This window comes from Mus caroli, chromosome 9 (assembly GCF_900094665.2).
Source record: "Mus caroli chromosome 9, CAROLI_EIJ_v1.1, whole genome shotgun sequence".
Classification (NCBI taxonomy): domain Eukaryota; kingdom Metazoa; phylum Chordata; class Mammalia; order Rodentia; family Muridae; genus Mus; species Mus caroli.
This window is the reverse complement of record NC_034578.1, coordinates 101,840,129-101,868,100: the sequence shown is the minus strand read 5'-3', so window position 1 is coordinate 101,868,100 and position 27,972 is coordinate 101,840,129. Positions and strand designations below refer to the sequence as shown.

At 55.6% G+C, this 27,972-nt stretch overlaps 4 protein-coding genes across 10 annotated transcripts in view; 2 read left to right on the top strand and 2 right to left on the bottom strand.

Annotated features, from left to right (window-relative positions):
• Rrp9 (ribosomal RNA processing 9, U3 small nucleolar RNA binding protein) overlaps positions 1 to 15,373 on the bottom strand; it is a 19,704-nt gene extending 4,331 nt beyond the window's left edge. The window contains exons 1-6 of one of the 3 annotated variants that reach the window (XM_029482132.1): positions 4,912 to 5,062; positions 3,877 to 4,180; positions 3,558 to 3,640; positions 491 to 600; positions 94 to 161; positions 1 to 4 (exon numbers count right to left, since the gene is read on the bottom strand). The exon at positions 1 to 4 is cut by the window's left edge and continues 38 nt beyond it. In XM_029482132.1, the coding sequence (XP_029337992.1) occupies positions 1 to 4; positions 94 to 161; positions 491 to 600; positions 3,558 to 3,640; positions 3,877 to 3,963 (352 nt within the window). In that variant the 5' untranslated portion in view covers positions 3,964 to 4,180; positions 4,912 to 5,062. Of the gene's footprint in view, positions 5 to 93; positions 162 to 490; positions 601 to 3,557; positions 3,641 to 3,876; positions 4,181 to 4,911; positions 5,063 to 14,773 lie in introns of those variants that run through there. The other 2 variants (XM_021171610.2, XM_021171611.2) reach the window with 2 other exon arrangements.
• Positions 4,360 to 10,844, top strand: Parp3 (poly(ADP-ribose) polymerase family member 3). 3 transcript variants are annotated; one of them, XM_021171607.1, is made up of 11 exons: positions 4,360 to 4,813; positions 5,337 to 5,520; positions 6,164 to 6,289; positions 6,462 to 6,650; positions 6,818 to 6,941; positions 7,042 to 7,268; positions 7,493 to 7,645; positions 7,806 to 7,892; positions 8,116 to 8,293; positions 9,563 to 9,718; positions 10,074 to 10,844. In XM_021171607.1, exons 1-11 carry the CDS (start codon positions 4,716 to 4,718, stop codon positions 10,241 to 10,243), a joined length of 1,692 nt encoding a protein of 563 aa, XP_021027266.1. In that variant the 5' UTR covers positions 4,360 to 4,715; the 3' UTR covers positions 10,244 to 10,844. The 3 variants fall into 3 exon arrangements, with proteins under 3 accessions (XP_021027266.1, XP_021027268.1, XP_021027267.1); XM_021171609.2 differs by lacking the exon at positions 4,360 to 4,813 and adding an exon at positions 5,086 to 5,193; XM_021171608.2 differs by lacking the exon at positions 4,360 to 4,813 and adding an exon at positions 5,136 to 5,234.
• Positions 14,923 to 17,367, top strand: Gpr62 (G protein-coupled receptor 62). 2 transcript variants are annotated; one of them, XM_029482134.1, is made up of 2 exons: positions 14,923 to 15,003; positions 15,592 to 17,367. In XM_029482134.1, the coding sequence occupies exon 2, from the start codon at positions 15,620 to 15,622 to the stop codon at positions 16,694 to 16,696; it is 1,077 nt and encodes a 358-aa protein (XP_029337994.1). In that variant the 5' UTR covers positions 14,923 to 15,003; positions 15,592 to 15,619; the 3' UTR covers positions 16,697 to 17,367. The 2 variants fall into 2 exon arrangements, with proteins under 2 accessions (XP_029337994.1, XP_021027966.1); XM_021172307.2 differs by lacking the exon at positions 14,923 to 15,003 and having other exon boundaries at positions 15,372 to 16,725; positions 16,876 to 17,367.
• On the bottom strand, positions 17,319 to 27,972 carry Pcbp4 (poly(rC) binding protein 4). 2 transcript variants are annotated; one of them, XM_029482133.1, is made up of 14 exons: positions 27,359 to 27,972; positions 26,999 to 27,096; positions 20,915 to 21,059; positions 20,761 to 20,784; positions 20,631 to 20,663; positions 20,296 to 20,412; positions 19,937 to 20,068; positions 19,669 to 19,797; positions 19,354 to 19,428; positions 19,164 to 19,208; positions 19,025 to 19,088; positions 18,863 to 18,915; positions 18,601 to 18,770; positions 17,319 to 18,000 (listed from the first exon to the last, which is right to left on the bottom strand). In XM_029482133.1, the coding sequence occupies exons 3-14, from the start codon at positions 20,993 to 20,995 to the stop codon at positions 17,934 to 17,936; spliced, it is 990 nt and encodes a 329-aa protein (XP_029337993.1). In that variant the 5' UTR covers positions 20,996 to 21,059; positions 26,999 to 27,096; positions 27,359 to 27,972; the 3' UTR covers positions 17,319 to 17,933. The 2 variants fall into 2 exon arrangements, with proteins under 2 accessions (XP_029337993.1, XP_021027965.1); XM_021172306.1 differs by lacking the exon at positions 27,359 to 27,972 and having other exon boundaries at positions 17,319 to 18,197; positions 26,999 to 27,168.

Below are 27,972 nucleotides of genomic sequence, written 5' to 3'. Positions count from 1 at the left end.
CCAGCTGCAAAGAGAGGAAGGAGAGGAGTGAAGACCTGGGGGAAGGCCCAGCCTTCCGCCACACCCACACTAGCCCTCACCTTCCATACTCACCACATCCTCCTTCAAGCGCCCGGCCACCTGATCCTCCTCGAATGCACGGGCTTCAGCCTTCTCCTCCTCTGTGCAGGACAGAACGGTCCACATGATCCCAGGCTGCAGTGCCCTTCCCCCGTCCATCCCAAGCATAGCCCAACTCAACAGTGCTAATCTTATAGAAAGCTCCTGGTGCCTCCACGGTCAATGCCTGCCTTTGTTTAGACTTGAGCTTGGCTTCGTAAAGGTCTAGTCTGTCCCAAAGTGTACTGGCCCTTAGAGACCTTAGCCACCCTCTGCAAGGTACCCAACACCAGCAGCACTAGTGACTGACACATCATATGCCTGGGGCTGCAACAGGGGCAGCAGGCAGGCTCTGCCGGAGACCCTGGCCTTCATCAAGCCCCCGGCTCACCTTGCTGCCTGAGTTGTTCAAGGTAGAGTTTGGCCAAGCGTAGCTTCTTTTCCTGTGCGGTCTCTTCCAGCTCTTCCTCCTCCTCTTCCTCTGTTTTCCTCGGAGCCAAGCTGTGGGGAGAAGGGATGGGGTCTAAAGGGATGGCCCCCTCATCTGGCCACGAGAACTGTGCTTCCTCGAGGCCAGCCTTGCCCATGCCAACCCTCAGGGCCAGCGACACATGCAGAAGACAGAAGGATGGGACCTCACCAACTGGAAGGTCCCACTCAGTGTCCATCACAAGGTCATCAAAACAGCCAGCTCCCCCCAACACCAGGAAATGACCACATTTCAACAAGGGAAAGAGAAGATTCCACAAGCTTCTATGAGAAGCCAGGTTGTATACAAAAGATCAGAAGTCAAAGGTGGCAGGCCTGCAGACTTAGCTTAGCAGCAGACTAAACAAGAATCCTTGAGGCCCTGGCTCAACAGCCAGTCCAGGGAAGAGGGGAGGAGGGAAGGGGAAGAAGAGGTGAAGAGGAGGTACCAGGATTTACGGTGACAAATGAAGACATTGCCCTGGGTATGGCTCAGTGACAGAGCGAGGTCCTGAACTCAGTCACCATGCTCCAGAAAACCGCACTGTCAAGCCAGGCACGGTGGCACACCTAAAATCCTAGAATTTGGAAGGCGAAGACAAGGAGACTGCCACAAGTTCAAGGTCAGCCTGAGCTAGAATAAGACAATCTCTACAAGTCCCAGGTAAGAAGACATTGTCAGGTACATAGTAACAGAGAACTGGTCCTGTCCTTCTACTGAGCTTCCCAAGCTAAGGGACAAAGGCACAAGGCACAGGGTGCTGCAAACAGGGAACCCAACATGCAGAACAGAGAAGGCAGATGCTAGGATGACAACCACTCCAAGACACAGACATGTTGGGGTACCCTAGACTTGCTGCCCTGCACCCTCCTTGTACCCCAAGGACTAGGTTCCAAGTGAATCCTAAGTAGTACTGACTAAACCAGTGATGAATTTCTTGCTGGGCCAGCTCAGGACACTCCCTGCACTCACAGACAGGTCCAGCTTAGACCTGTTCCTGGGAGCTTAGGTAGGTGTTGCAAATTCTCAGCCAGGAGACCAAGGCAGCTGCACCCCTAATCACAAGCCTGCAGACAGACATCCCATCAGCTACCTGCTGTCTCCCAGCACCCTGCCCAGGACTTCCACCAGAAGGGATTTTAAAACCCGTCAGGAATAGCAGTGTCCTGGGGCATGTCCCAGCACTTGAGGGCAGAGGCAGGCAGGTCTCTCTGAGTTTGAGGCCAGCTTGGTCTACATAGTGAGTTCCAGGGCAGCCAGAGTTACAAAGTCCCTGCCTAAAAGAACAGAACAAAAAACCATGTCTCAGGAAGGTCAAGGCCAGACCTTGGCCCAGGGTTATGTCTTTTCTGAGTGCACCCAAACCAACCAGTCTCTTACTTCAGGGCCCACACACAGAAAAGCAGACTAGAGTTAGCGGTGCGGCGGCTCAGCAGGTAGACACTTGATGCTGAGACCTTATAAACGGCATTTAGCAATTATGCTGTTTTGTTTTGTTTTGTTTCCCAAGACGTATTTTCTCCACGTAGCCCAGACTGGCCTCAAACTCACACATCTGTCTGCCTCTGCCTCCTAGGTACTGGGGAATTAAAGGTGTGCGCCACCACGCCCAGCACCACTTTTTGTTTAAAAAAAAAAAAAAATCCCTTGTGAAAGAAAAGCTGTTTCAACCCTGAATTTAAGGTGTGTATACATTTATTTTTACTTTCACCCAAGTTAGATCAGCAGAAGAAAACTGAGTGGTGCTTCTGTAGTTAACACATTTATTTTGTGACACAAGTTAAAAGACTTAAGAGGTGGTAAAGAATGGGCTGGAAAAAATGGTTCATCGGCTGAGAACTCCTGCTGTTCTTACAGCGACCCTGGGTTCAGTCCCAGCACCCCTCAGGTGGCTTGCAACCCCCTGATGTGACAGTTCCAGGGGCTCCAATGTCCTCGGTCTCCCATGGGCATCAGCATGTACACACACACATAAATAAATAAAAACAAACAAAACCCAAAGTGTTTAGCACAGGTCCTGGAGGCAGAAGCAGGCAATGTCTTTGAGGTTAAGGCCAGCCTGATCTATACAGGTTGTTCCAGGACAGCCATGGCTACGTNGAAAAACCTTGCCAAAAAAAAAAAAAAAAAAAAAAAAAAAAAAAAAAAAAAAAAAAAAAAAGCTGAGCAAATTAAGGCACCACATATTCACTTTTAGAAGCAGAACTGATAGCCAGGTCTGTAATCCTGGCACTTGGGAGGCAGAAGCAGGCAGATCTCTTAAGTTCAAGGCTAGCCTGGCCTGTACCTATCGCCTGCCGATTTATCCTTTCTTCCTTCTACCCTGGCACACTAATACCCCAGATTTGTCTCTGGTCCCTGAACCTCTTCCCTACCGCTTCAGGACACTCCTCATCTCTCCAGGCTCAACTTTTAAAAAGGCTTTTAAAAAGGCTTCTTCTGTTCTCACAACACATGCCTCCAAGACACCTGCAGACACTGACATGGCCTCTCTCCACTTGCCTGCTCACCCGTGTTCGCAACAGTGAAACAAGTCCCTAACATTAGGAAGGCTACATATGTGACAGTACAAAGCTGAAGCCTAGGATCATTTGAACCCAGGAGATCAAGGCCACCTTGGGCAAAACAACAGAGACCTCATCTCAAAAAGGCGTCCAAAAAACACCAGTCGTTGTGGTACTGTGTGAAGATGGAATTAATAAGAGGAAGATGTGTTCTGTACTGTTCTCTCCTTGCCTCTCAATCAATCCATACCTGTGCCTGCCTCCATGTCATAAAGCGAAAAAAAGGTCCCAAACTCTCCCTCCCACAGGGGCCCAGCGTCCTCCCCATAGACACATCAGAGATAAACGACGATATCTCACTGCTGAAAACTGGAGGGAAGACCCAGGATCTCGAGCCAAACACCCAGCTCTGTTGCCAGTCGCACTGAGTCTTCTCGTCACCACGAGCCTCCGTTTATCCTTCCTCCCGGTAAAAAACAACTCACCTCTCGCTCTCAGAATCGCTGGAAATCTCTTCATTCATTCTGCCGCCACCCTTGGGCTTGCCTCTGTCCGCAGCAGAGTCTACCTGGAAATCAAACGATCCTCTCTTGGTCACGAGGCCCAGGACTAAGAGAGGCAAGTAGCACCTGGCCCTGGCCAAGTAGAAGGTTTCCCAGGATTTGGTGGGTAGAAGAAAAGAGATGTAGGCTTCCTTCTGACGGAGCCCTTGGCAAAGATACTTGCCCCGATGGGGGCCCTGAGATGGAACGATGGCTCTCCCAGGAGCTAGATCGGTCGCGCCCAAGAGTACACCATGCTCACCTTTCGCCGCCGCTTGCCGGCCACCGGAGCCGCCCCGGGCCCGGGAGCTGGCTTTGCCCGCTTACGAGTTGCCACGGCGGTCGACATACTGTTCAAGGTGCCGCTACCCCGAAGAACTCACATGGCTGCTAAACCCCGGCCGCATGGCAAGACCCGGAGCCCTGATAGGTTCCCACGGCGCAGCGGGCCCCGCCTTCCGCAGCTCCATTGGGCCCTTGAGAAGATCCTGTCACGCCCCCAAACGTCTATTGGATCGACGCAGCTGGACACGCCTTCAAGAGCTCCTATAGGCTCCGGCGCCAGCCTGGAGTAGGAAGCAAGTCTCTCTTGCGATTTCCGGCCTGGGCCTGTGGCGCTTGCGCTCTACTAACGCCTGACTTGCAGGGAGGGGTGGGGCCAGGAGGGCATGCGGTGCTTGCGTCTTATGGCCACAAGGTGGAGCCAGAGGTACGGGGTTCTGTGATTTTCCGCTGGGACAGCGATGAAGCTAATACAACCAGACTAATAAAACACAGGGAATGGAATTCAGGCAGCTCTGGAGAGGAGACAGTATCCGAACCCAGAGCCAAAATCACCGGGCAAATAATGGATATATGCTGCATGTGCCTAGTCAAAGCTGCATGAGGGGCCAGTCAATCCGAGCGGCTTTGAATATGTCTACATTACTGTCATTTCATCTCTGGGACTGGCCACCAACCTCAGCCTACCCAGCCTCTGACTCACCCCACTAGCGGCCAAAAGCTGGAATTCTACACCACCCCCAAGCTCTTTCCCCTCCTCACGTGATTGCTGGGAAATCCCTACCAAAGACTAGCTGAAGGCTCACGAAGGGTCACTAGATGGGATCCCAGGGAACTTGTTTCTTAGGAGGCACATTCAGCATTCCTGATACCGGGTTGGATAACAGCCACCTCTTCCAGGGTCCTGTTTCATTTGGGTGAGTGTCCTTTGGCCCTGCCCTAGAGTCCTCTGCAGGGCAGGGAAGGGTGAGGTTTAAGTGGCTCTTGCTCTCTCTGGCACTTGAAAGCCACTTACCTGAAACTTTGGCTGGCACCCCAGAACTCAGGACTGTTAACAAAAGGCTTCTACACCACTTGGTCCTAAGCTCTAGAGAGGTAGATCCAGCTGCAGAAGGGCAACTTATAGGGTCCTTCCTCTGTAGCTCAGATGATTCAGCCCAGCAACCTTGCCAGATGACTGACAGGAGGAGGAAATGTTCTAGAAGGGGAGGGGCCCCAGCGTGGGTGGGGTGAGCCAGCTTTCACTTTTTCTGCTGCCTCGGGGAACACCTCAAGCCAACTGCTTCCTAACTCCAGGGTGGGTAGAACTGACGGGCTCTAAGCTTCTGCATCTCTGAGGTACAAAGTGCAGGTTTGGAGATGGGGATATGTAAACCGAGAAGGAGTAGGAGGCCAGCCCCATAAAGGGCAAATCTGAACGCTCCCTACCTCTTGCCCCAGGAGAACCATGGCTCCAAAACGAAAGGCCTCTGTGCAGACCAAGGGCTCCAAGAAGCAGCGACAGGGGACAGAGGAGGAGGACAGCTTCCGGTCCACTGCCGAGGCTCTCAGAGCAGCGCCTGCTGATAATCGCGTCATCCGTGTGGACCCCTCATGTCCATTCAGCCGGAACCCCGGGATTCAGGTGAGCTGAAGCCATGTTCAGACCACAGCCTTTTTGTTTGTTTGTTTGTTTGTTTTTGTTTGTTTGTTTGTTTGTTTTATTTTTCAAGACAGGGTTTCTCTGTGTAGCACTGGCTGTCCTGGAACTCATTTTGTAGACCAGGCTGGCCTCGAACTCAGAAATCCGCCTGCCTCTGCCTCCCAAGTGCTGGGATTAAAGGCGTGCGCCACCACCGCCTGGCAGACCACAGCTTTCTTTCTCCTCCTTGGGTTCTCTGTTCTAGCCAGGGATTGCGTACCTGTCTTCTGAAGACTGCCAAGGTGGGCTGTTATTCCACTGGGTCAAGGTGTACCATGTCTGACCATCAGACACTAGGGTGCATCACACTCAAGGAAGGGGCCTGACTCAGTTTCCCCCAGGACCCTCTTCCGTGTTCCCTCAAACTGAGCCCTCGGGGCAGAGCCAGGTCTTTTTTCAGATTCCCCCACCCAAGAAGCAGCTGCATCCTCTCCAAATTCCCAAGCCCACAGCAGGGCTTCATCACATCCAGTCAGACTGTGACCCTGCCCCCCAAGGGCAGAGACACCCACGTGCCAAAGACGAGGCCCCCCATGATGTTCCCTGTACACACCCAGCCCATGCCCCACGGACTCACCCCACACAGGTCCACGAGGACTATGACTGTACCCTGAACCAGACCAACATCGGCAACAACAACAACAAGTTCTATATTATCCAACTGCTGGAGGAGGGCAGTCGCTTCTTCTGCTGGAATCGATGGGGCCGCGTGGTGAGCGAGCCATCGCCCGGGCTGCCCTCCCCCATGCCCCCCCCCTGGGCACACTTCGAGGGCATCCAAAGAGCTGGCTGTCCCACTTCGTCTGCAGCTGTTCCCGGAGGGCCCAGCCCAGAGACCAGCAAATCTTGCTGGTGGACACACCCCTGAAAGTTGTCCCTTGCAGGGAGAGGTGGGCCAGAGCAAGATGAACCAGTTCACCTGCCTGGAAGATGCAAAGAAGGACTTTAAGAAGAAATTTTGGGAGAAGACTAAAAACAAATGGGAGGAGCGGGACCGCTTTGTGGCCCAGCCCAACAAGTACACACTTATAGAAGTCCAGGGAGAAGCAGAGAGCCAAGAGGCTGTAGTGAAGGTGATGGGGCAGCAGAGGGCAGCAGGGGGCAGGGGGGCAGAGGGGAGGGACTGCCTGCCAGCCCATCCTCCAGTCCCAGCCTCCCTCTCTGGCCTCAGCCTAGGCCCTGCTCCCTGTGTGGGCATTCTGCCTAACGGCTGCTGCCCGAGCAGGCCTTATCTTCCCAGGTGGACAGCGGCCCTGTGAGGACCGTGGTCAAGCCCTGCTCCCTAGACCCTGCCACCCAGAACCTTATCACCAACATCTTCAGCAAAGAGATGTTTAAGAATGCCATGACCCTCATGAACCTGGGTGAGGAGCAGCTCTCTGCAGGGTGGCAGCTACCCCCCACCCCCACCCCCACCCCTGATCTCAGGGGCTACAGGGCTCAGCTCTTCCCTTCATCCCCCAGATGTGAAGAAGATGCCCTTGGGAAAGCTGACCAAGCAGCAGATTGCCCGTGGCTTCGAGGCCTTGGAAGCTCTAGAGGAGGCCATGAAAAACCCCACAGGAGATGGCCAGAGCCTGGAAGAACTCTCCTCCTGCTTCTACACTGTCATCCCACACAACTTCGGCCGCAGCCGACCCCCGCCCATCAACTCCCCTGATGTGCTTCAGGCCAAGAAGGACATGCTGCTGGTGAGGGCTGGCCAGCCCAGAGAATACCAGGCAGACTGGGCAAAGATGAGAGGGGCACATGGCCACATGGTCCAGAGGGACAGGCTGAGAGCCAAGAGAGGGGAGAGCTGGACAGAGAGATGGGGAGGGGATGGAATAGGCAGTGGGGTGTCTGTCACATGGGAGGGGCTGGGGCAGAAGTGGAAGCCCACAGGGCAGACAAGGTCCAGTGCCCGTTATCTTAGGTGCTAGCGGACATCGAGTTGGCGCAGACCTTGCAGGCAGCCCCTGGGGAGGAGGAGGAGAAAGTGGAGGAGGTGCCACACCCATTGGATCGAGACTACCAGCTCCTCAGGTGCCAGCTTCAACTGCTGGACTCTGGGGAGTCCGAGTACAAGGTGAACTCTACGCACCTGCCCTGGAGGTACCCTGGGAGCCCCTGGCTTGCAGCATTCCCTCCCATGTGCCCCGACCTAAGGAGTGCTCTGGAGCGGGAAGACCACAGGACACTAGTCCACAAGTCTCCCACCTTTGGCCACTGGCCTTTGTTCTCCACAGGCAATACAGACCTACCTGAAACAGACTGGCAACAGCTACAGGTGCCCAGACCTGCGGCATGTTTGGAAAGTGAACCGAGAAGGGGAGGTGAGGGAGAGTCAGCCCCTGTATCACCACCCTGTCCCTTGGGGGGGGGTAGCATTTACTTATCCACCCCTTGCTAAGCTGGTTTAACAACCTTGACCAGTTTCCAGGTCAAGTGTATGCCAGTGATCCATGGGGCCCTAGGCTTTGGTCACCCAAGAAGAGGGAGGGACACCTGAACCCTTGCGAGGCATGTTGCTGCCATTTTCTACCTTCCCCCACTCAGGGAGACCGGTTCCAGGCCCACTCCAAACTGGGCAATCGGAGGCTGCTGTGGCACGGCACCAATGTGGCCGTGGTGGCTGCCATCCTCACCAGTGGGCTCCGAATCATGCCGCATTCGGGTGGTCGTGTTGGCAAGGGTATCTATTTTGCCTCCGAGAACAGCAAGTCAGCTGGCTATGGTGAGGCATCCCTGGGTGAAAACCTGGGTGGGGATGGGGCTCCCCAAGACAGAGACTGAGCGCTTTACTGACACAGTGAGGTGTCTCAGGGCTCGGGGACTCTGAAGAAGCCCCTGGCACCTAGAAGAGGGGAGGCAGATAGGATAAAAGCAAACAGACTCTGAAAAGCTAGAGAGATCCTGAAGGGAGGGTGAAGGCTGTGTGGGCCTGGTCTCACTAGGATAGCTCATTCTATGTGGAAGTTCCCAGCAGTGTCAGGGGAAGAGGGGCAGGGACATGGTACCATCAAGGGAGCCTTCTCCAGAAAGCCTCAGAGAGCCTGGGCTGGCCGAACACATCCAAGAATCTTGTGACTGGAGCTGTAGAGAGGGTGACAGAGGTGTGGAGGCTGGGCCCACCGTCTCTCTCTGCTCTGCTCTGTCTCTCTGTCTGTCTAGCTCTCTGTCTCTCTCTTCCTCCTTCCCTTCCTCCCTCCCTCTCTGGGCACTGGCTCTGGCCCCAGAGCTGCAGAAATGAGAGGAGAGAACTCATGAGCAGGGTGTGTGAGGCCGTGTGTGGGAAAAGGTCAAAGATAACTCCAGTTATGTCCAAGTTCATAGTCAGGGTATCCTCAGTTGAGTGACCTCATCAGCCCAGGCTGTCCCCATCACTGGAGGGTACAATCACCTTCCAGTCCAAGAAAGCAAGGGTCTAAGCAAAAACAAATGGGGCTCAAGTTCTTGGCAGACAGACAGATGGAAGAAGAGGTCTACCAAGATAACCAAGTGTCCCAAAAAAGACTGGCTGTGGGGCCGCAAGAGAGCCAATCAAAAGTCTGTGGTGGGGCCTGAGGGATGGGAACGTTAAAGTAGGCCAGGGAAGCCGGGCGTGGTGGCGCACGCCTTTAATCCCAGCACTCGGGAGGCAGAGGCAAGCGGATTTCTGAGTTCGAGGCCAGCCTGGTCTACAAAGTGAGGTCCAGGACAGCCAGGGCTATACAGAGAAACCCTGTCTCGAAAAACCAAGGGGGGAAAAAAAAAGTAGGCCAGGGAGAGGTGTCCCTCCCCCAGGCTGGGATGCCATGGAGGCTGACTCCTTAGCCGAGAACCTACGGGAGCCGAGCGGCAGGGGACAGGGAGGAGGCTGAAGTGGGAGGGGCCAGGCCAGGATGTGCTGGACGATCGCAAGTGCGCACTTGGGCTGCAAACCTAGTGGAAACAATGTTGCCACTACCTGCTGGGGAGGCGCCTGAACTGCCTCCTCCTACCACTGAGCCTCTGTGTCCCCTAGTTACTGCCATGCACTGTGGGGGCCACCAGGTGGGCTACATGTTCCTGGGCGAGGTGGCCCTCGGCAAAGAGCACCACATCACCATCGATGACCCCAGCTTGAAGAGTCCACCCCCTGGCTATGACAGCGTCATCGCCCGAGGCCAAACAGAGCCGGGTGAGCCCCAGATATTGGGCAGATCTACAGCTAAACGTGGGGTTGGCATGAGGGGCTGGAGGAATCTTCAGGAGGAAGTCAGCAGAGAGAGTAGACTATAGAGATAAAAACATGCGGCCCTACTCTAGGAACTGATTCCCTGAGTCACCCAGCAAACACCCACTGTAACAACTCTCTCCAGGGTGGCTAAGAGAACTGGAAAGAATCATGCCATTGGCTGAGCTCTAGCCTAGGATTTCCCCCAGAGAAAAATGGGGGATGAGGTGGCATTCCCCGTAGCAAGAGGCAAGTCACAGAGAACAAGGCGTAGGTAGCCCCAGGCACCAGTGACCCCTTGGCCCGCCATCCCTTGCAGATCCCGCCCAGGACATTGAACTCGAACTGGATGGGCAGCCGGTGGTGGTGCCCCAAGGCCCGCCTGTGCGGTGCCCGTCATTCAAAAGCTCCAGCTTCAGCCAGAGTGAATACCTCATATACAAGGAGAGCCAGTGTCGCCTGCGCTACCTGCTGGAGATTCACCTCTGAGCTGCTTGCCCTCCCCAGGTCCTGCCCTGCCGGGCCATGATCTTCACCCTCCTCTCCCTGGCTCTCACAGCACTTTGTCTGCCTCCCAAGAGTACAATACATGCCAGGTGCGTTGGCACACACCAGTAGCCTCAGCTACTCAGGGGGCAGAGGCAAGAAAAACACTTTATCCTGGGATCTGGACTCTCACCTAGGCTACATAGTAACACGTGTCTCAAAAAAAAAAAAAATACAATGAGTCAAAGCCAAATAACGTTTTTGAAGCAGGCCATGATTCACGCCTATAATCCCAGTACTTGGGAGGCTGAGACAGGAGAATCGCTGTGAGTTCAAGGACAGCCTGGGTAAAATAGTTCCATGTTAGCCTGAGCTATAGATGACCTTGCCTTAAAAATATAGAAGCCAATGTTCTGGTTAGGGATGGACTACACAGCTTAGATCACCTAATGACACCGTTGTCATCAGTTTACATGAACAGAATCTACACACAATGACAAAATCACTCAGCGGCGTGTTCGTGAGAACGTATCACCATTGTGAGGGGAAAACAACTTTTACATTGTCATTGTCATTGTGCTGTGCAATAGATTCTTAAAACTCATTTCTCCTGACCGACTGAATTTTGTACACACATCTTCCTAAGCCCTGTTGCTCTTTTCTTCGGAGTCCAGCTTTTTTAAGGCTCCACGTGTGAGATTGAGTGGCTTTTGTCTTTCTGGACCTGGCTAACTTAACATCGTGCAAGTTCTCCCACCTTGTTTCAAACAACGCCATTCTTTAAGGCTGACTAGTATGTCCGTGTGTGTTCACATCCTCTTTGCCTGTTCACCCATCATGATTTGTGAGTTGGTTGTTGTGAATGGTGCTTTAAAAAAAAAAAAAAAGCCCCAGCAACCCACTGGTTTCATTTCCTTTGGAGCAGTGGTATTGATTGCTGGATCCATCTCATCGCTCCCTGCCAGGACCCCCTATGTCTAAAAGAGTGATTCCCAGTACCCTCTGCTTCCTCCCTGCCTGGTCATGGCTGTGGCCCCAGACTCTTGCCTCCCAAGGTGATATTTAAAGAGACACTGACTGGGTAATGCTTCCTGCCAACTGCCTTACATCGCTGGCCATTTGGAGGTTTTCCTTAGGTCTTATTTCAGTATTTTTGTGCTCAGGGACATGTTGAGGGAGGTTCTCCAACACTGAGCTACCTCCCTGACTCACAGGCAGGTTTAGGAATCACAAGGCCTCGCCTCAGTGTGTCTGTGCTGCAGTGGCCTCAGGCTTCCTGTCTCTGCACGTGGCACCTCCGGCTGCACATCCCAAATTGTGCGCTCACAGGAGCTGATAATGGCCACACCCATCCATCCCGCCCACCCAAGCTTACCCGGGAGCATCCTGTCCTCTCTAATATCCAACTAGGAGCCTTGCCACCAACTCAGGAACCTCTGTTTGGAAAAGACCCAGTTCTGTCTCCGTGGCTTAAGCATTGCCAGGTGAACCAGGCATCCCTGTGTGTCTCGTGTCTGGAAGTTAGAAACAAACTGAGACTGTATCAGAGAAGCACAGCTTCGCAGTCCTCCAAGATTGGCAGCTGTCATCTGGATATCCCTGTCCTAGCCTGGGGTGCCGGTGCCAGAAAGCAAGGTCAAGGCCTGTCTGTGGGTCATGTGCTGCTTCCTGTTGTCTCTCTCTGTCGTCTGTTGTCACACCCAGCTTATTCTGACATTCGGGAGAGTGCAGGACAGTTGTTTCATATAACGTGTCTTTACATCCTATTTTACGTGCATGTGTGGGTGTCTGGCGTGCACATGTGTCTGTATCACTTGTGTGCCTGGTGCCCACAGAGACCAGAAGAGGGCATCAGATGCCCTGGCACTGGAGTTACAGATGGGTGTGGGCTTCCTAGAATGACTCCTGGCAACCTGAGTTTGACCCTCCCAGGACCCACATAAAGGTGAATGGCCTCCACCCATGTGCCACAGCACCCCAAAATATTCCAATAATAACGTGAAAGATCCTCCCCTTCCCCTCTCCCCTCCCCTCCCCTGCTGGAGGGAGCCCACTGCCCTGAGTTTTGGCTTATCATCTTACAAGCCTTTGCACATTTACACAGGCATATACACTCACTACAAAGAATTTTTTTTTTTTTTGGTGCTTTGTGGGGGTGTGTTATTTTTTTTCTCAAGACAGGGTTTCTCTGTGTAACTCTGGCTGTCCTGGAACTTGCTCTGTAGACCAGCGTGGTCTCCAACTCAGAGATCCACCTGCCTCTGCCCCAGTCCTGGGACTAAAGGCGTGCACCACCACTGCCTGGTCGAATTCTTTTTTTTTTTATTTTTAAGAGTTATTTATTTATTTATTTATTTGCCACTGCCTGGTCGAATTCTTTTTTTTTTTTTTAAGATTTATTTATTTATTTATTTGTTGTAAGTATACTGTAGCTGTCTTCAGACACCCCAGAAGAGGGCATCAGATCTCATTACAGATTGTTATGAAACACCATGTGGTTGCTGGGATTTGAACTCAGGACCTTTGGAAGAGCAGTCAGTGCTCTTGACCGCTGAGCCATCTTTCCAGCCCTCGAATTCTTTTCTTTTTTCTTTTTTTTAAATACAGGGTCTCACTGCTGTTCCCATGGACCCTGCTGAACTTCCCCTGGGTTGTGGAGACCCACAAGGCTGCCCCACACCTGCAGGCCTGTCAGGACAGGGAGAAGAGTGAGGGATAGCTTGTCTCCACTCTCTGAATGAACACCTCCAAGATCCAGCTTTACCCTCTAGAGACAAACCGCATCCAAGCTGTGGGAATGTCAGTAGAGAAGGGTTGTCCATGTGGACCAGCTCTGGGAAGCAGGTGACCAGAGTGACAGCTGTATGCTCTGAAGCTCATGCCTCCCCCACTTTCCCCCAACCTCCCCATCTGAATGATGGGAAACTGGACGGTGACCTATCAAAGTCCACCAGAGAATGAGTCACACCGAGAGGCTGGAGCCTGATTCTGAGGGCTGAAGGGATGCTGGCCTCATTCTGTAAGGACCTTGGAGGCACTGGAAGAGAGGCTCCAAACAACCACGCACATAGATGTGAGACAGAACATCAGGAAAGGGCAGTGCCCACTACGGCACCATGGGAGGGGTAAGGTGAGCTGAGGCTGGCGTGCATTTGGAATGGTCGGGTCAGGGCAGGCCTCTCTTGTGAGTATAAAACTGAATACCAAAATAAAAATTAGATTCAGTAGCCTATGCCTGGAGTCCCAGCACTCCGGATGAAGGCGGACTAGGAACTGAAGGTCCTTCTTAGCCACGTGAGTTTGAAGCCAGCCTAGACTATGGTAGATCCTGCCTCAAAAAGTAAACCATAGCAAAGCAAGCTAGTCACGGGGCAGGTAGAGGTATCAGCAAGACAAAGACCCTCCAGAGCCGTTTGCCAGGCGAGAGGCACAGGCAGCAAGTGACTGTCATGCCTGCAGCATGGCGGGCAAGGAGAGAGAGGTGGGGTGAGCAGAAGACAGAAGATGGCCTGGGTGGCCACCATGCTACACAGAGGAGCTCAAACTAATGGTGGATGGACAGCCCTTGGACAGAAGGGGACTGGTTTCAGGTGCCACCTGGTTTAGTTTTCAAAGGGTCCCCCCTGCCAAGTGTGGACTGTAGGGGACAAGTTGGTGAAAAACAATCCAGCCAGCAAGACAGGACTCACACAATGAAAGGCGAGGGGGACTGGATACAGGGAGAAAACAGAAATGATCGCACAGGAGACAATGAGGCAATCCAGAGATGGGCGATAGCAAGGAAGCTATCACCACCCAGAGGTTGGATGGATAATGGGAGGAGACAGTGACCATGCAAGGTTCATCTTGCACGAACGAGAACACAGAAGAGCCTCCATGAGGGAAGCCATAGCTTCAGGGCTGGAGGCTGTCTCCCACAGAGGGCTGTAGAGGCCCAGGCTAAGCTGTGAGGAGAAACATCATGACTTCCTCCCCCTTCCCATTCCCAGTCTCTAGTTTTCTGCTGGGAACTTCCGTTGGCTGAATATTCCCCCAGCAAAGCCTGGGAAGGTCGAGAACAGGAAGGTGGAGTGGGGAAGGGACCAAAGGACAAATCAGCTGAGCAGTTTGAGACTCGGGAGCACAAAGGCAAGGCCAGTTAGGGGACTGCTGGGACGGATGCTCTGAGTGGGCAGCAGGGTCGGTGGGGCAGCGGTATTGGTGATAAGAAATGACTGGATTCCCTGGACCTTTGACCAATTGGATCGGGTGTGGGAGAAAAGAAAGCTCTATCCTGAGGAGTTTGCCAAGGAGGTTCTGCAAAGAGCCAGTTAGGGAACAGTCAAGGGTCCCAGTTTTGTTCAGGACATAGGATGCTGGAGATGCCCGTTAATCAAAGTCCTATGGAGAACTCAAGTCTGGTTCAAGGGAGAGGGCCCTTCAGACACCTGCTTCCTTCTCAGTGTCAGGTAGAGTTGTCATGAAGTTGGGTGATTGTAACTGGAGCCTGGGCCCCTCCCCCTGGAGTTACAGGACTCTCTTTGAGCCACTTACCTGGGGGAGGGAGGCAGAGATGCTACACACTGACTGGCCAAGCCTGGGCTTCTTGTGGGAGGTCTTGTTAGCTCAAGCTTCAGAGCTCTGAGGTTGGGAAGGGGCGGTGCTGATGATGCGTGTGCTGGGTGCGCTTTAGAAGAGAGCTGGTTTGCCAGCAGTCAAAGTCCAAGACCAGCTAAGCATCCACTTTTCTGCTAAGCTGCCCCACTTCACATGTATTCCACAAGGTGAGGTGCCAAGGTAACACTGACTAACATTGTGTGCCATGCCCTGAGATTTCTCTCTCTCCTCCCCTCAAGACCTCCTGGGGGTTCCAAGCAAATCTAAAGTTTCGGTTTTTGTTTTTCCTGATTCCTGGGCTACCTTGAGAAAAGTAGTGTCTGACCGAACTGCCCCCACGTCCCACCCCTGAGCAAGGTGGGTAAGGGTCTAGGCTCAGTAAACTGTACCCTCGGGCAGTTTCACAGAAGAGCCTCCAGTCTCCAGCTGGCAGCTGTTAGAACCAAGGGGGCTGGCACCAGGCCCTGCCCCTCCCTTACTAAGCTGTGTGTGTCTTCAAAGGGGAGCATCAGAGTGACAGCCGGTACCATCTCCGCAGAGGCTGAGTGGCTGGAGCTGTGCTAGGGCAGGGGGAGAAAGCCGAGCCAGGCTCAGCCTTGCATCCACCCATAGGGCCCACCAAACCCCACAAGAAGATGGCAGCCTGGGCGTCGGAGTCACCTCCTGGGCAGCCTACAAGGTGAGGGACCTTGAGGAGCATGGGACAGGTGATGGGAATCCTGGAGCCAGAGGCTCCATTCCCGCTCTTCCTCTAGCAACCCCCAGTGAAGCCTGAACGTTCAGATGGCCAACGGCTCGGGGCTCAGCGTCACCGAACTCGCGGGCTCGGTGGGGTTTATCCTGGCGGTTCTCGTCGAGGTGGGGGCTGTGCTGGGCAACGGCACTCTGCTCGTGGTGGTGCTGCGCACGCCGGACCTTCAAGATGCCTTCTACTTGGCGCACTTGTGCGTCGTGGACCTGCTGGCGGCTGCCTCCATCATGCCTCTGGGCCTGCTGGCCGCGCCGCCCGGGCTGGGCAGTGTGCCCCTGGACCCCTCGTCGTGCCGAGCGGCGCGCTTCCTCTCGGCGGCTCTGCTCCCCGCATGCACGCTCGGCGTGGCCGCTCTCGGCCTGGCGCGCTACCGCCTCATAGTGCATCCGCTGCGGCCAGGCGCGCGCCCGGCGCCCGCGCTGGTGCTCACCGCGGTGTGGTCCGCGGCCGCGCTCCTGGGCGCGCTCTCCTTGCTCGGGCCACCGCCTGCGCCACCTCCGGCCCCGGCTCGCTGCTCCGTCCTGGCCGGGGGGCTCGGGCCCTTCCGGCCGCTCTGGGCGATGCTAGCCTTCGCGCTGCCCGCTCTCCTGCTGTTGGCCGCCTACGGTAGCATCTTCCTGGTGGCGCGGCGCGCCGCCCTCCGGCCTCCGCGCGGGACCCGGCCCCGCTCCGACTCTCTAGACAGTCGCCTCTCCTTCTTGCCGCCCCTCCGGCCACGTCTGCTGGGGGGCAAGGCGGCCCTGGCCCCAGCCCTGGCCGTGGGCCAGTTTGCAGCCTGCTGGCTGCCTTATGGCTGCGCGTGCTTGGCGCCCGCGGCCCGCGCCGCAGCGGCCGAGGCTACTGTCACCTGGGTAGCCTACTCCGCCTTCGCGGCTCACCCCTTTCTCTATGGCCTGCTACAGCGCCCGGTACGCCTGGCGCTGGGCCGCCTCACCCGCCGAGCGCTGCCTCGGGCCCCGAAAGCCTGCACATCGCAAGCCTGGCACCTGCAGACACTCCTTCGGCGCCTCCAGGGACTCCGCAAGGACCCTGTCCTAGGCCCTTCTGAGGCACCAGAACAGACCCGAGAATTGGCAAGACAGACCCCGAGTGTGTCAGAGGCCACCTGAGAGATTTCTCCTGAGTTGGGGAAAGGAGGGTGAGATCAGGTTGTAGCTGGTACTCTGCACGGACTGCTGGCGCTGGAATGGCAGAGGGGGTGGTACTTAGCCTGGTGAGGTTTTCTCAGGAACCTGATTCTGGGCCGAACACTACCTGTGTGATCGTGTACTCAATCCTATCTTTCCAGGGGCCTCAGTGTTCCCATCTGTATGCTGTACCATCATCTCCTAAGGACCCCTCCAGTATAGGCCTTTTAAACTCACGAATACTTCCTGGTTCAAAGAGGAGAAAGGCAGGCATGGTCACAGAGACGAGGGTCCTAAGAACTCACAGCCAGAAGGATGAACCAAGTGGAACAGGATTTGGGTTACACCATAGCAGAAGTAACCAGCGGAGAAGCATACCGAGTTACCTACTATCTGTACCATGGAGAAGCTGGGCTCAAGCTCATCACCCAAGCTGCTCAGAAAACTACCTGATTGGTTTGGTGCTAAAGGCAGGAGATTGAACATACGGCCCCAGAACTGACACGAGGAAGGGACTGTGGGTTCAGACTGGGGTTCTTTGGGGTTTTCGTTTCATCCCTTCCCTGGAAGTCTTGTTACCCCAACACTAGTATTACTGCACGGCTTTCTGGTCGCTGAGAATATTTATTCAAAAACAGGGATTGAAAAAACTGTACAGAGTGTCTGCTGCTGAGACTGGGCCCCTGCCCTCCAGGCCACACCTACAGGCAGAGCCCTCGCTTTGGGTTGCCCTCCCCCAGACAAGCCCAGCCAGTCTATTCCAGTCAAAAGGGTATCAGTGGAAGCAGCAGGATCTGCAAGGGATGAGGGGAAGCTTGGCCCTGGCCGCCCCTCACTCTCCTCCAATTCCCACTGGGACAGCAGGATGAAGCCCAAAGGGATGGAGGGGACATGAGTAACCCCTCCCACAGCAGGGCTCCGGAGAGCCCCTGGCCATTCTCTGCATCCAAGCATAGGTCTGAAGGGGTGGGGCCCCACCCCTGCCCTGGGGCTGCCCTACTCCTAGAACCCTGGGCCAGAAACTGTCCCCTCTCAGAGGAGGATCTCCAAAGATGGGGCAGGGTAGGGGGTGCATCCATGCGTCTGGCATTACTGGCGCTTGGGACCCCATGGTGGAGTCTCCTTGGGCAGGAAGGATGTGGAGGCAGCCCCTGCCGGCGGTCCTGCCTGCCCCTGCCGGTGCCTCAGCCGGCCTCAGTAGGGGGAGAATTTCTGCCGTTCAGCTTTCTTGCTCCCATTGGCCGCTGCCATCTTGGCAGTGTAGGCCGCCAAGCCCGGCGGTGGCCCTGGGGAAGCAGGTGGTAGAGCCAGGAAGGGCACAGGCTTGAGGCCGATGAAGTTGGAGAGGGAGATGGCATAAGGTGTGCCCAGCAGGCCTGGGGGAGCTGTGGGCAGGGCCGTCAGGGGTGGCGAGAAAGGGGTGGGCAGGTCTGCGGGGGCTGAGCCAGGCGTCCCCCCAGAGGTAGACTTGGCCGTCTCTAGACTGGAGAAAGGGATACAGAGGGGAGATGAAGGGAGAGGTGGGGGTGAGACAGGAGCCATGAGGTTAGCCAAAAGATAGGAAGGAGAGGAGTAGACGGGAGCGGGCATGGGCTGGGTGTGTTTGAGGGAAGGACAGGAGAGGTACGAAGGGAGGGAGGGCAGAAACCACAGGCAGACAAGACAGGTTAAGGGGAGAAATAAGAGAGAAGATCTGGAAAAAACGACAAGGATAAGACAGGATATGCGGAATGGATACAGAAGTAGTAAATGAGGCAACATAGATGTCTTAGGTAGAATACCTAAAGCAAAGGAGGAGCTAAGGAGCACCAGAGAACTGCTCCAGAGCACAGGAGTTGCTCCCTTCCACCCCAACCTGTGCTCCCCGCTGCCCACCCCATGCTCACCAGGCAGTGATGAGGTACTGAGCCAGGGCGATGGAGACCGGTGAGCCGGTGATGGTCACATGCCGCTCCCCAGCGCCCTCCGCTTGGTTCCCGATCTTAATATGTGCCCCCGACATCTGCCGGATCTCGCTGATCTTGCTGCCCTGGCGTCCGATCACACAGCCAATCAGCTAGAAGGGAGGCAGAATTTAACCTTGAGCAAGGGCTAGACCCCCTGGATCCCCTTACCGCCCCTCCCCCCAGCCCCCCAGCTTCTGCTCACATCATTGGGAACCAGAAACTCCTGTGAGCTGGTCTGTGTGCTGGGATCCAATCCTGAGGCAGGGGAGAAGGACTGAGTGTGTTTTGAGGGCTCTACAGGCCTCCCTGTCCACTGCAAGGAATGCCCGGCTGCTGGCTGTCTCCTTCAGCCGAAACTGCTTACCTGGCACCACACTGGGTGATGCAAAGGGAACGGCGTGGCCTGAGAGCTGCTGGAGCTTGGTGACCTGGGCCAGACAACGGGGTCAGAGATTAGAGGGGGCAGTCCGGGAAGGGGGTGTCTCAGGCTATGGGCCACTCACCTCTGCAGGGGTCACTGCTCCATACTGACCCTGGACAGAGAAACCCTGGGGGAACAAAGTGGTTGAAAAGGGAGTCACTGTGACACATCAGGACAGTCTAGTCAGATCACTCCCTGTCCCCTCCTCAGACCTTCCAATTCTTTATTCCTCTCCCTCCTCCACCATTGTCCCCCCTGAATGCTTCCCTCACCTGGTTGGCCGAGAGGAGGACAGTACCTAGGGAGAGGCTCGGATGATACGGGATAGTGGCTCCTTTGGGTGGGGACTGGGGAGGCACAAATTGAGAGGCTTTGTCAGGATGCTCTCAGGCCTCCCCAAGAACCCAAGAGCCTTATGGCATTCCCGTGGCTCTTGAGGGAATGAATCCCAGAGTGCTCTAGGGCTTACAATCAACCTACGGCTGTAGCTCTGCCTACCCCACCCCACCCGCTGGCACAGCCAGACAGTCTGGATGGCTGACAAGCACCCGGGCCTCTCCTGCCCTCTCTCCCACCCCAGGAAGCACCTCCAGAATAACAGCACAGATCTGGCGCACACACAGGATGATGGCATCAGGCACCCCAGACACAGTGACAGCACGCTCTGTGGAATTTGGGAGCAGGTCCCCTGCCACCTGCACCTGGGCTCCTGTAGTCTGCAAACAGAAAACAGTAACCACTTCTTTCCACTCCGACAGCCAAGAGAAAGGCTACAAGGGCCTGGCATAGAGCGCCTCAGGAGCTGTGGTCCCCTCTCCCATTGAAGGGTAGAAGGCATGCCCTTATGTGTGGTACCTCTCGGATCTCCTTGATTTTGGTGCCTGCCTTCCCAATCAGTGATCCACACTGGCTGGCAGGGATGACAAGGCGCAAGGTCACTGGAGGTCTGGAGACACTGCCACCATTTGCAGGAGCAGCACAAAGGTCCTGGGGCAGAGGGACAGTGAGTCAGCCAGGTATGTCCCCATACTCCCCCACCCTCCCTCAAGAACTTTCCTGAAGAGGAAGAAGGAGAATGCCTCCCTCCCCAGACCTCCTCCAAGGGAGCTCGGCCTTGGACTTGACCTTCCCTCCCCCCTGTTGCTGCTATCTGGGGACAGGGTCAGGTTTCTCACAGGCAGCCACCCTCAGACTCCCACCGCAGAGGCACAGACCTCATCCAGCTTGAAGGCAATCATGGAGACTGCGTGGAAGACGGCAGCCGTAGAGCCTGTGATGGTGGTGATTCGCTCAGGGCAGGAGCCCTCCGAGATGGTGATCCGGGCACTGCTCTGCAGGTGTGGGACAAGCTCTGGGCAGCAGGCAGCTTCCCCACGGTGGTGGCAGGGATGGATCTGTCTGCTCCTCCCACTAGGCCCCAGCCAAGACTAGAAACTGCCATTCTTCTGGGCATTCACTAATCACAAGTGGAGCAATCCAACGGGGAAATGGCCACCTCCCCTACCCTCAGCATCAGGGCCCCAGGCTGCTCCCCTGACCACATCTTTACCTGTTCCCGGATTCGCTTTACAGTCTCTCCCTTCTGTAAGGAGACAAAACCAAGATTCCTAACCGGTCACCTCTTTACTAGGCTAAGGCTACAGTCAAGGGGAAGATTCAGATCAGAGCTGGACACCTACCTTCCCAATGATGCTGCCCACTTCCTGCAAAGATAACAAAGGTGGACTCAGATGGGTACGAGTGCTCCAGCTCCTCCAGTCACTCAGACAGGGAGAGAGCACTGAGTAGACACGTGCCACACACCACTGGGCTGTGCCAGCCCCACCCACTCACCTTCCCATGCATCAGCATCCGCAGGGTGAGGGTAATACTAAGCTCTGGCCCCTCCTCCAGCCCCGCATCTGAACTGCTCATCCTGTCAGGCGGGGCTGGGGCCGCGGCGGCCTGGGAGTGTGTCCACACTGTGGCTCAGCTGGCTCTGGACCAGAGAGGGGAGAGAAGAGTACCTGAGAGGAGCCCTCGCATGGATATGAGTACACTGTCTTCAGACACACCGGAAGCGAGCATTGAATCCCACTACAGATGGTTATGAGCCACCACCATGTGGATGCTGGGATTTGAACTCAGGACCCCCGGAAGAGCAGCTCTTAACCGCTGAGCCATCTCTCCAGCCCCAGCCCTTGAGTTCTAAGTGCCTTTCTGACCAGTGTATTTGTGTGCCTCTTCCTGGCTGTGTAACCCTGGTCATTTAAGCCTTCTGAGCCTCTGTCACCCAACCTAGAAAATAACTACTGAATCCTTCACTCCAAACTTCTGAGCGTTGAGATAAACCAACCACGTGATAGATGCCCGGTTTCCTGGACTATTTCTCCCTTCCTCCCTGTTATTAGAAGGATGGCAGGAGATTATAGCTCAGTGGTTGAATGCTTGCCTAGATAGAATACGTGCTGTCCTAGGCCTGAGCACCAGCATGGGAGGAAAGGGGGATGAATGAAGTGGTCTGGGTGTCTATGAGAAACCACAGAATAGCTTCCTCCCTGACTCGGAAGGAAGGACCCCTGTGGATTGAGCCTCTATTGTGGAGTTAAGGTTGAGTGTACTCTGGGCACAGGCCTATAAACCCAGGATGTACCCAAGCTAAGGCAGGAGGCTCTCATTCAAGGCTAGCCTGGGCCATGTGTTAAGAGTCCATTTAAAAAAAAATAGGGAGAAAAGTATGCTCTAAATATGAGGTATCTGCTTCCAGAAACCAAAGAGGGACCTAGAGTCTGGTAAAGGTTTGGGGCAGGAGCCCTTAAGGTGATTTCCTATGGACCAGAGGACATTGGAGGAGAGGGTCACTGCAAACGGCTCTGGGCATAAGCCACTCCATATTGACACAGGAGTAAAGGCGGGTCCTCTCTACAGTGCTATTTCTGATCCATTTCCTGTGTGCTCAGAATGGCCCGTACACTGTAAGAAGCATAGAAAATGGTCACATTTCCACCTAGGACACACTACTGTACCAGATACATGTCACTGGGGCTCTGGGGCTCAATTTCCACACACAGCAGAAAGGACCTGTCTCCTTGGGAATGGGGTAATGGGTAAGAGAAGGATTTGGTGGGCTGCAGGAATGTCAAGGCCATAACCGATGGAGCAAGGCGGAGCCTGAGATTAGCTACTGGGATTAGCTCAGCCAACCCTCCCCACCCGACCCCTTTTCATGCCTCAACTTAATCCTGAACCTTAATCCTCCTTAGAAATCCTTCAGCAGTGGCTATCTCTCCTCAAGGCCCAGGCTTGATGGTGAACTCACTGGAGACCACAGCCCAAGGAGGACAGACAATGGGTCTGGACCCAGGCATCACTAACCATAGGCATTTCTTCTGCGCAGAAGGGTGTTGAAGCAAGAGATAAGTGTTCCCAATGGGAGCACCTTTGCCAACCCTCTGTCCAATCCTGACATGAGGGTCGAGGTTTCTGAGCTCTGCTCAAAGCCCTCCTCTGAGTGCCAGCCAAGTTTGGGTATGGAGTGGACAGGAAGTTCCCAACCTGGCTTTCTCTTGGACACCTGAGTGAGCACTGTATCAAACACAGTCTCCTTCCCTGCTTGCTTTGTAGACAATCAGGATGGCGACCTTGTCCCTAAGTGCTTTTCCCAGATGCCCACTTCCTTCATTTGAGTTCTGCCATAGACTGGCCAGAGGGTGGAGACCAGCAATAGATGTGGGGCCTGTGTTCTTTGGGCATCCTTGGCCAACCTCATGCTGGCTGCCCTTGCTAGACATTCCCCTGGCTGCCTGCACTTCCCCCATCAAAGCGCCTGCTGTGATGACGTGAATAGTTTCTGTCTCCCTGGACAGCCTCGCCTGGGAGCCCCTTAGAACAGGAGCCAAAGCTGCCACCTTCTCCTTGTGTCCCCAGGGCTCAGTTCAGAGCCAGGCTAGAGAGGGTGCTTGGACATGCCGGTAACGGGAATAGATGAATTTACTGCACACACGGGCAACCTCATAGATTAAAGGGTCTGTAATCTGCCCAAGGTCATAGAAAGAGGGAGAGTAGAGGGAAGAACAGGGTCCGACAAGCTAGTGCAGGACTGGACCGGGCTCCATCTGTGTCCCGTTTGTTCCAGTCTATGTCTCTTAGTCCCTTTTCTGAATTGGAGTTTGGTGTCCTGGGGAACCCCCGTCTGACCTATGGCTCTTTGTTCTGTCTGGGACCTCCCCACCCGATATAACCTTAAGCTCCAGAATTCTGAGGCCTCTAATTGGGTGATAAATAGTGGGAGACCTGAAAGAAACCCCCATATCATCTCACTTCTTGTGACCCCAGGAAAGATAGACTATGGGCAGAACCGCTCAGCCTTGCCATGAAGATGCCTGGGTCTGCAGTAAAGACCCACTGCGCCAAATTCAATACGCGATCTTGGCCTAGCTCTTCCCTGGCCTGGATCTGGATTTAACCACCTGCCCTGTCTGGGAAGCTGGGGTAAGGGAGAGCTGTTGGTATCTCTGTGACCCTGTTCCAGAGACGCTGGAGTTTTTCCTACCTTTTGGAAAGAGTAAGGCTTCTGACCTTCCTCTAGGCCTCTCTCCCACAGCCCTAAGCATAAGTGGCCCCACTGGGCATTCATGACCAGATGCTACGCTTTCGCCGAGTGTGAAGGCGTATCTTGCTGCTTCAGTTCAGTTTGGTGGGCCCCAGGTCTCGGCTGGGCCACCCACATGGCAGCCACACATCATGCCACGCTGACCTCCAGCTCACCTCTGAGGGTGCCCAGCCCCCTCTGGCCAACAGAGCTCCCTGGCAAGAACATCCCACCGTCAGACCAAGCCTCTGACCTCAGGCCTCCCGTCTTGCTTCTCAGGCCCCCTCCCCAGACCAAGTGCCTACTCCTTCTGAACCTGGCTTCCTGCCACCCTGGCTGAAGGGGCTGGGGGTGGGGGGTGACAGCTGTGTAAGCGATGGTGGCTGCCCCCTTCCTGCCCCTCCCCCCCAGCTGTCTCTCTCCCATGACAGCTGCCCAATCAAAGGGCTGGGGGCTTAGCCAGCTCCCCCCACACGCAGGGATCAAGTGTCCTCTCTGGCTTTGTTCTAGTGGGAGAACAATCCAGAGGAGGGGAAGGCTCGCGGGGCCAGTTGAACCAAGTAGACTGGCCCGCCCCTTGGGGGATTCCCTCTGCTCTACTGCCCAGTGTGTCTGGACCATGAGATACTGTGGACCCACCTGGGCTGGGGAAGGTTGGGGAAAATCCAGTCTCCAACTTCACCCCAGATCGCATGCTCAGCGTGTTCCCCTTAGCCATCCTAACCTAACAGTCTCCTCCAATCCTTACTCCAAAAACAGCCATACCGGCCACACCCGGATGATGCTGAGGAATGGTTGAGCATCAGGCATGGCAGGGTGTGGCAGGAGGGTGGCCACTGGGCCTTGGGGAGGGGGTTGGCAGCCTGGAGCACTCCTGACTCCCTTTTCCATTCCCCTACCCTGGGCACGCTCACCCTTGCTGATTAGCCTGGTCTCCACAAAACTGCCCAACATCCTCAGACCCAACCTCAGCCTTTCAGCCTCCCAGGATGACCAACCATCTCTAGTGTGGAGTGGGGGGAGGGGGAAGGACTAGGGGAGTTCCAGGCTCTGGGTCCTTGATGTAAGCCTGTCTCGTAAAGTACCAGGGAAGAGGAACGTAGAAACATTAGAAGCTGATAAATAAACTAGTAGGTGCCAGAAATGCTCTACCCTCCCCAGAGCCTGCCATGAGTCTTCACAGCCAGGGAAACCAAGGCAGGCTCAGGACCCGCTCGCTCACTGGCACTGTCTATCTATGTGGAAAGGGCTCTCTAATTGTAGATTTCCATGCTGAAGACTGTACGCTCCCTCTGCTATTTAACAACCATCCATGATTCCCTGAGACCCAAAGGGATTAAAACCTGACCTGTGCACCAGCAATGGAGGTCTCCATGGTCCAGCCCCTACCAACTTTTCTGCTCCATCCCTTATACACACTAGGCCACATAATAGGCCTAGCAACTCCAAGCCTCAGACAGAACCTTTGCCAGCAGATAATGCCAGCTTAAAACACTTATCCCCTTCACAACTTTGGCAAAATTCTTCTCAAAAGCCTCCTCCTCCACGGAGCCCTCCCTCCCCAACTTTCAAATCAGATGAAATTCCTCTGGCCTCTGCGCTTTCCAAAGACAGCAAGTCAAAGGAGGCCCACTGGGCATTTCTAAGCCTATCTTTCTGCTACAAAAGAATAGGAAATTTGAGACAGGATCTGGCCCTGGGAGTAAGGGGAGGGGTTAGGGCTCACAGGCCTTGGAATATCAAGAGACCATCATGCCTTAGAATCCTGGGGCCCGGGGACTGAGCACGTGGGCAGAGTTAGGCCATGCCTGGTTAGCACTCCAAGTTCCAAGTTCATTTAGCATCCCAGCCCCTGTTTCTGCTGGGCTCCCTGGGCACGTTGCTGAAGTGAGGAATTTGAGAATTCCGAGCAACCAGACTGAGTCCCCTAGCAGGAAGAGGAGCCGGTAGGAACCCTGGAGAGTGAGGTAGGTTTCACAGCATGGAGGTGGGCTCAGCCAATCACAACTGGAAAAGCCTCACCAATCAAGAGAGGAACCAGAGACCTAGGGAGGAAGGGAGTTGTTTAGAGGACTGCATGGGAAGCGTCGGGCAGGCCAGGAGACCCCGTGGGTCCACCTGTACAGCTTAGCGCTCTTTCTTTCCTTCAGGAGCTAGGCACTGGGAATGGAGGCTGGAAGAGAGTGGGCGGGTGGACAGAGCCTGTCTGGGGACACAGGGTGGGGCAAGCCATCCTCTCTGCAGCCTGGGCCTGCCAGGGTGTGTGGGCCGCCCGCTCCCAGCCCCCCACCCTGAGCATGCAAAGAGAACAATCCCCTTGTGTTTGGGCAGCCTGAGCCTGCGTGCTGATGAAGGCTACGGGGTGGGGGCTGGGATAGGGGTGCTTTGAAACTCGAAGGGGTTCCAGGACCTAGAAAGATAATATTCTCAAATGGAAAAAACAATAGACCCTCCCAGATGTTGGCCCTGAGGCCACCAGGGTGACCCCACTGAACACTGAACGCCAGAGATCAACTCCTGACCAAAGCTTGGTGTGTTTATAGGGAAGACAGGAACCCTAGGGACACATGCCTTGTTGGTCCAGGGAGAAGGAAACCGTCTTTGGCTTGGTGGGAACCCAAAGCCACACATTCTGAGAGAAGGGGTGTGAATGGACCAAGGTACATCCCCTGGAGGACCATTCCCTTGGGTGCCGGGGTGGGGCGGGGCCCTGGGTGCCACAGGTCTCAAGATGGCGGGCCTGGTTTGGGAGTGTGAGGAGGTGGGCACCTCCCTCCCCTGGCCAGGGATGCCTGAAGGCCAGGTTTAAGTATGTGGCGGAGCCCCTTCACCTCCATCCCCAGTACCCCAGCCAAGAAGCTAGGTCAGAGCTGGAGATGAAGAGCCACAGGAAAGGGGAGAACACTGCGCTCCCAACTATCTCCATCCACCTTGGCCTGGAGGTCTGTGTCTGGCTCCCCTAAGGACTGCAGAGAATGGGAAGGGGTGTGTGTGAGAGCCAGGAGCTGCAGAGAGTAGCAGATGAGAACAGGGACGAAGTAAAACCCCAACCCGGGACATGAGGTCCAGAACTGAGAGCAAGCTCAAAGGACAGAAACGGCAAACAGGATGAGAGCCTCAAACCTGGTACCCAAGGTCCAAGAAACCCCTCCCTGTAGTGGGGTGTTCCCCTGGAAAACCAACGCCCCCCACCTGTACAGGCCTCAGCCGCATTGGACAGAAAACGTGTTCTTCGCAACCCCCCCCCCAGGACCGCGGTCGGGTGCACACTGGAGCCGATTCCCCGCCCCCCCAGCGAACCCCCAAACTTCAATGGCCCGCGGTGCCCCGCCCGGCCCGCGCCTTACCTCGCTGGGGCTGTTCTGCGGCGGCGGCAGCGGCTGGGCCGCTCAGTCCCACATTGTCCCCGGGAAAGGCGGCCGCTCACAACTGCGAGTGACATCAGCTGCGAACAATGAGGGGTTTGACAGGCGCGGAGCCCGGCCGGCCCGGAGCCCGGCTCCGCGCCCCCCCACCCCCACCCCCCGGCCCGCCTGGCCCGGCCCCGCCCCGCCCCCTCCCCGGATCCGATTACAGCGCGGCGGGCCCGCCCCAGCAGCCCCAGTGCCGCAGCCGCCCGCCCCGCCCCGCCCCGCCCCGCGCGGTCCGGCGCCCCGAGCATCCGTCGTTTCCGGGAGGGAGCGATGGACCCTTCCCATGCGGCTCACCAGGGGCCCCGGATCCTCCCTGCATGGCTCTCTCCCGGCCTGTCCTTCCCGCCCAGCGCTTCTGCGGAGCTCCCCGCAGCCTTCATCTCAGTCTTGGCCGCGCCTCCCGGCTTCTGTCCCACGGCCCTCCGCCCTGCCCCGGCTCTTGCTTCTTCACCATCCTTCACTCCGGGGTCCAGCCCACCTAGACCCGCTACCTCCGGCGTCCGCACTGTCCGACCCTGGTCCTGGTCCTCCCAGGAGAGGCTACCCGACCAGCTGGAGGAGGCGCATGAGAGCCGTTTGGCCCTTAAACAACCTGTCCCGTGATCCTTCAAATCTCCTGCCAAATTCCTTTTGGAGCTAGAGTCAGAGTGCCATTAACTCCTTTACTAGGAAAGGGATAGGGTGTGTGTGTGTGTGTGTTGGTGGGGGTGGGGGTAATTGAGCCTGCCCTTCCCCCATCTCAAAGCAGATATTCTCCCCCTTTCAGTAATCGGCTCATATGGGTCCCACTGACCTACACCTCCCCCCTCAGCTGAGTCTCTTGGCACCTGGATGTATGTGGGTGGGGAGGGGAATCCAATCTCCCTTTCCCTCCATCTGGCCTAGTGGACAAAGGGCAGGGGGACCAT

What these genes read in the sequence shown, in the direction of transcription:
- Pcbp4 (XM_021172306.1), bottom strand. Translation starts at nt 20,995, where the DNA reads ATGAGCAGTTCAGATGCGGGGCTGGAGGAGGGGCCAGAGCTTAGTATT. An exon ending in TGGGCAGCATCATTGGGAAG is followed by an intron (nt 20,664 to 20,760) that starts GTAGGTGTCCAG and finishes GTCTCCTTACAG; the next exon opens with AAGGGAGAGACTGTAAAGCG. An exon ending in CAGTACCTCATCACTGCCTG is followed by an intron (nt 18,198 to 18,600) that starts GTGAGCATGGGG and finishes CCCTTTCTCCAG; the next exon opens with TCTAGAGACGGCCAAGTCTA.
- Gpr62 (XM_029482134.1), top strand. Translation starts at nt 15,620, where the DNA reads ATGGCCAACGGCTCGGGGCTCAGCGTCACCGAACTCGCGGGCTCGGTG.
- Parp3 (XM_021171607.1), top strand. Translation starts at nt 4,716, where the DNA reads ATGGGATCCCAGGGAACTTGTTTCTTAGGAGGCACATTCAGCATTCCT. An exon ending in GGAATCGATGGGGCCGCGTG is followed by an intron (nt 6,290 to 6,461) that starts GTGAGCGAGCCA and finishes TGTCCCTTGCAG; the next exon opens with GGAGAGGTGGGCCAGAGCAA. An exon ending in GCCAAGAGGCTGTAGTGAAG is followed by an intron (nt 6,651 to 6,817) that starts GTGATGGGGCAG and finishes TTATCTTCCCAG; the next exon opens with GTGGACAGCGGCCCTGTGAG.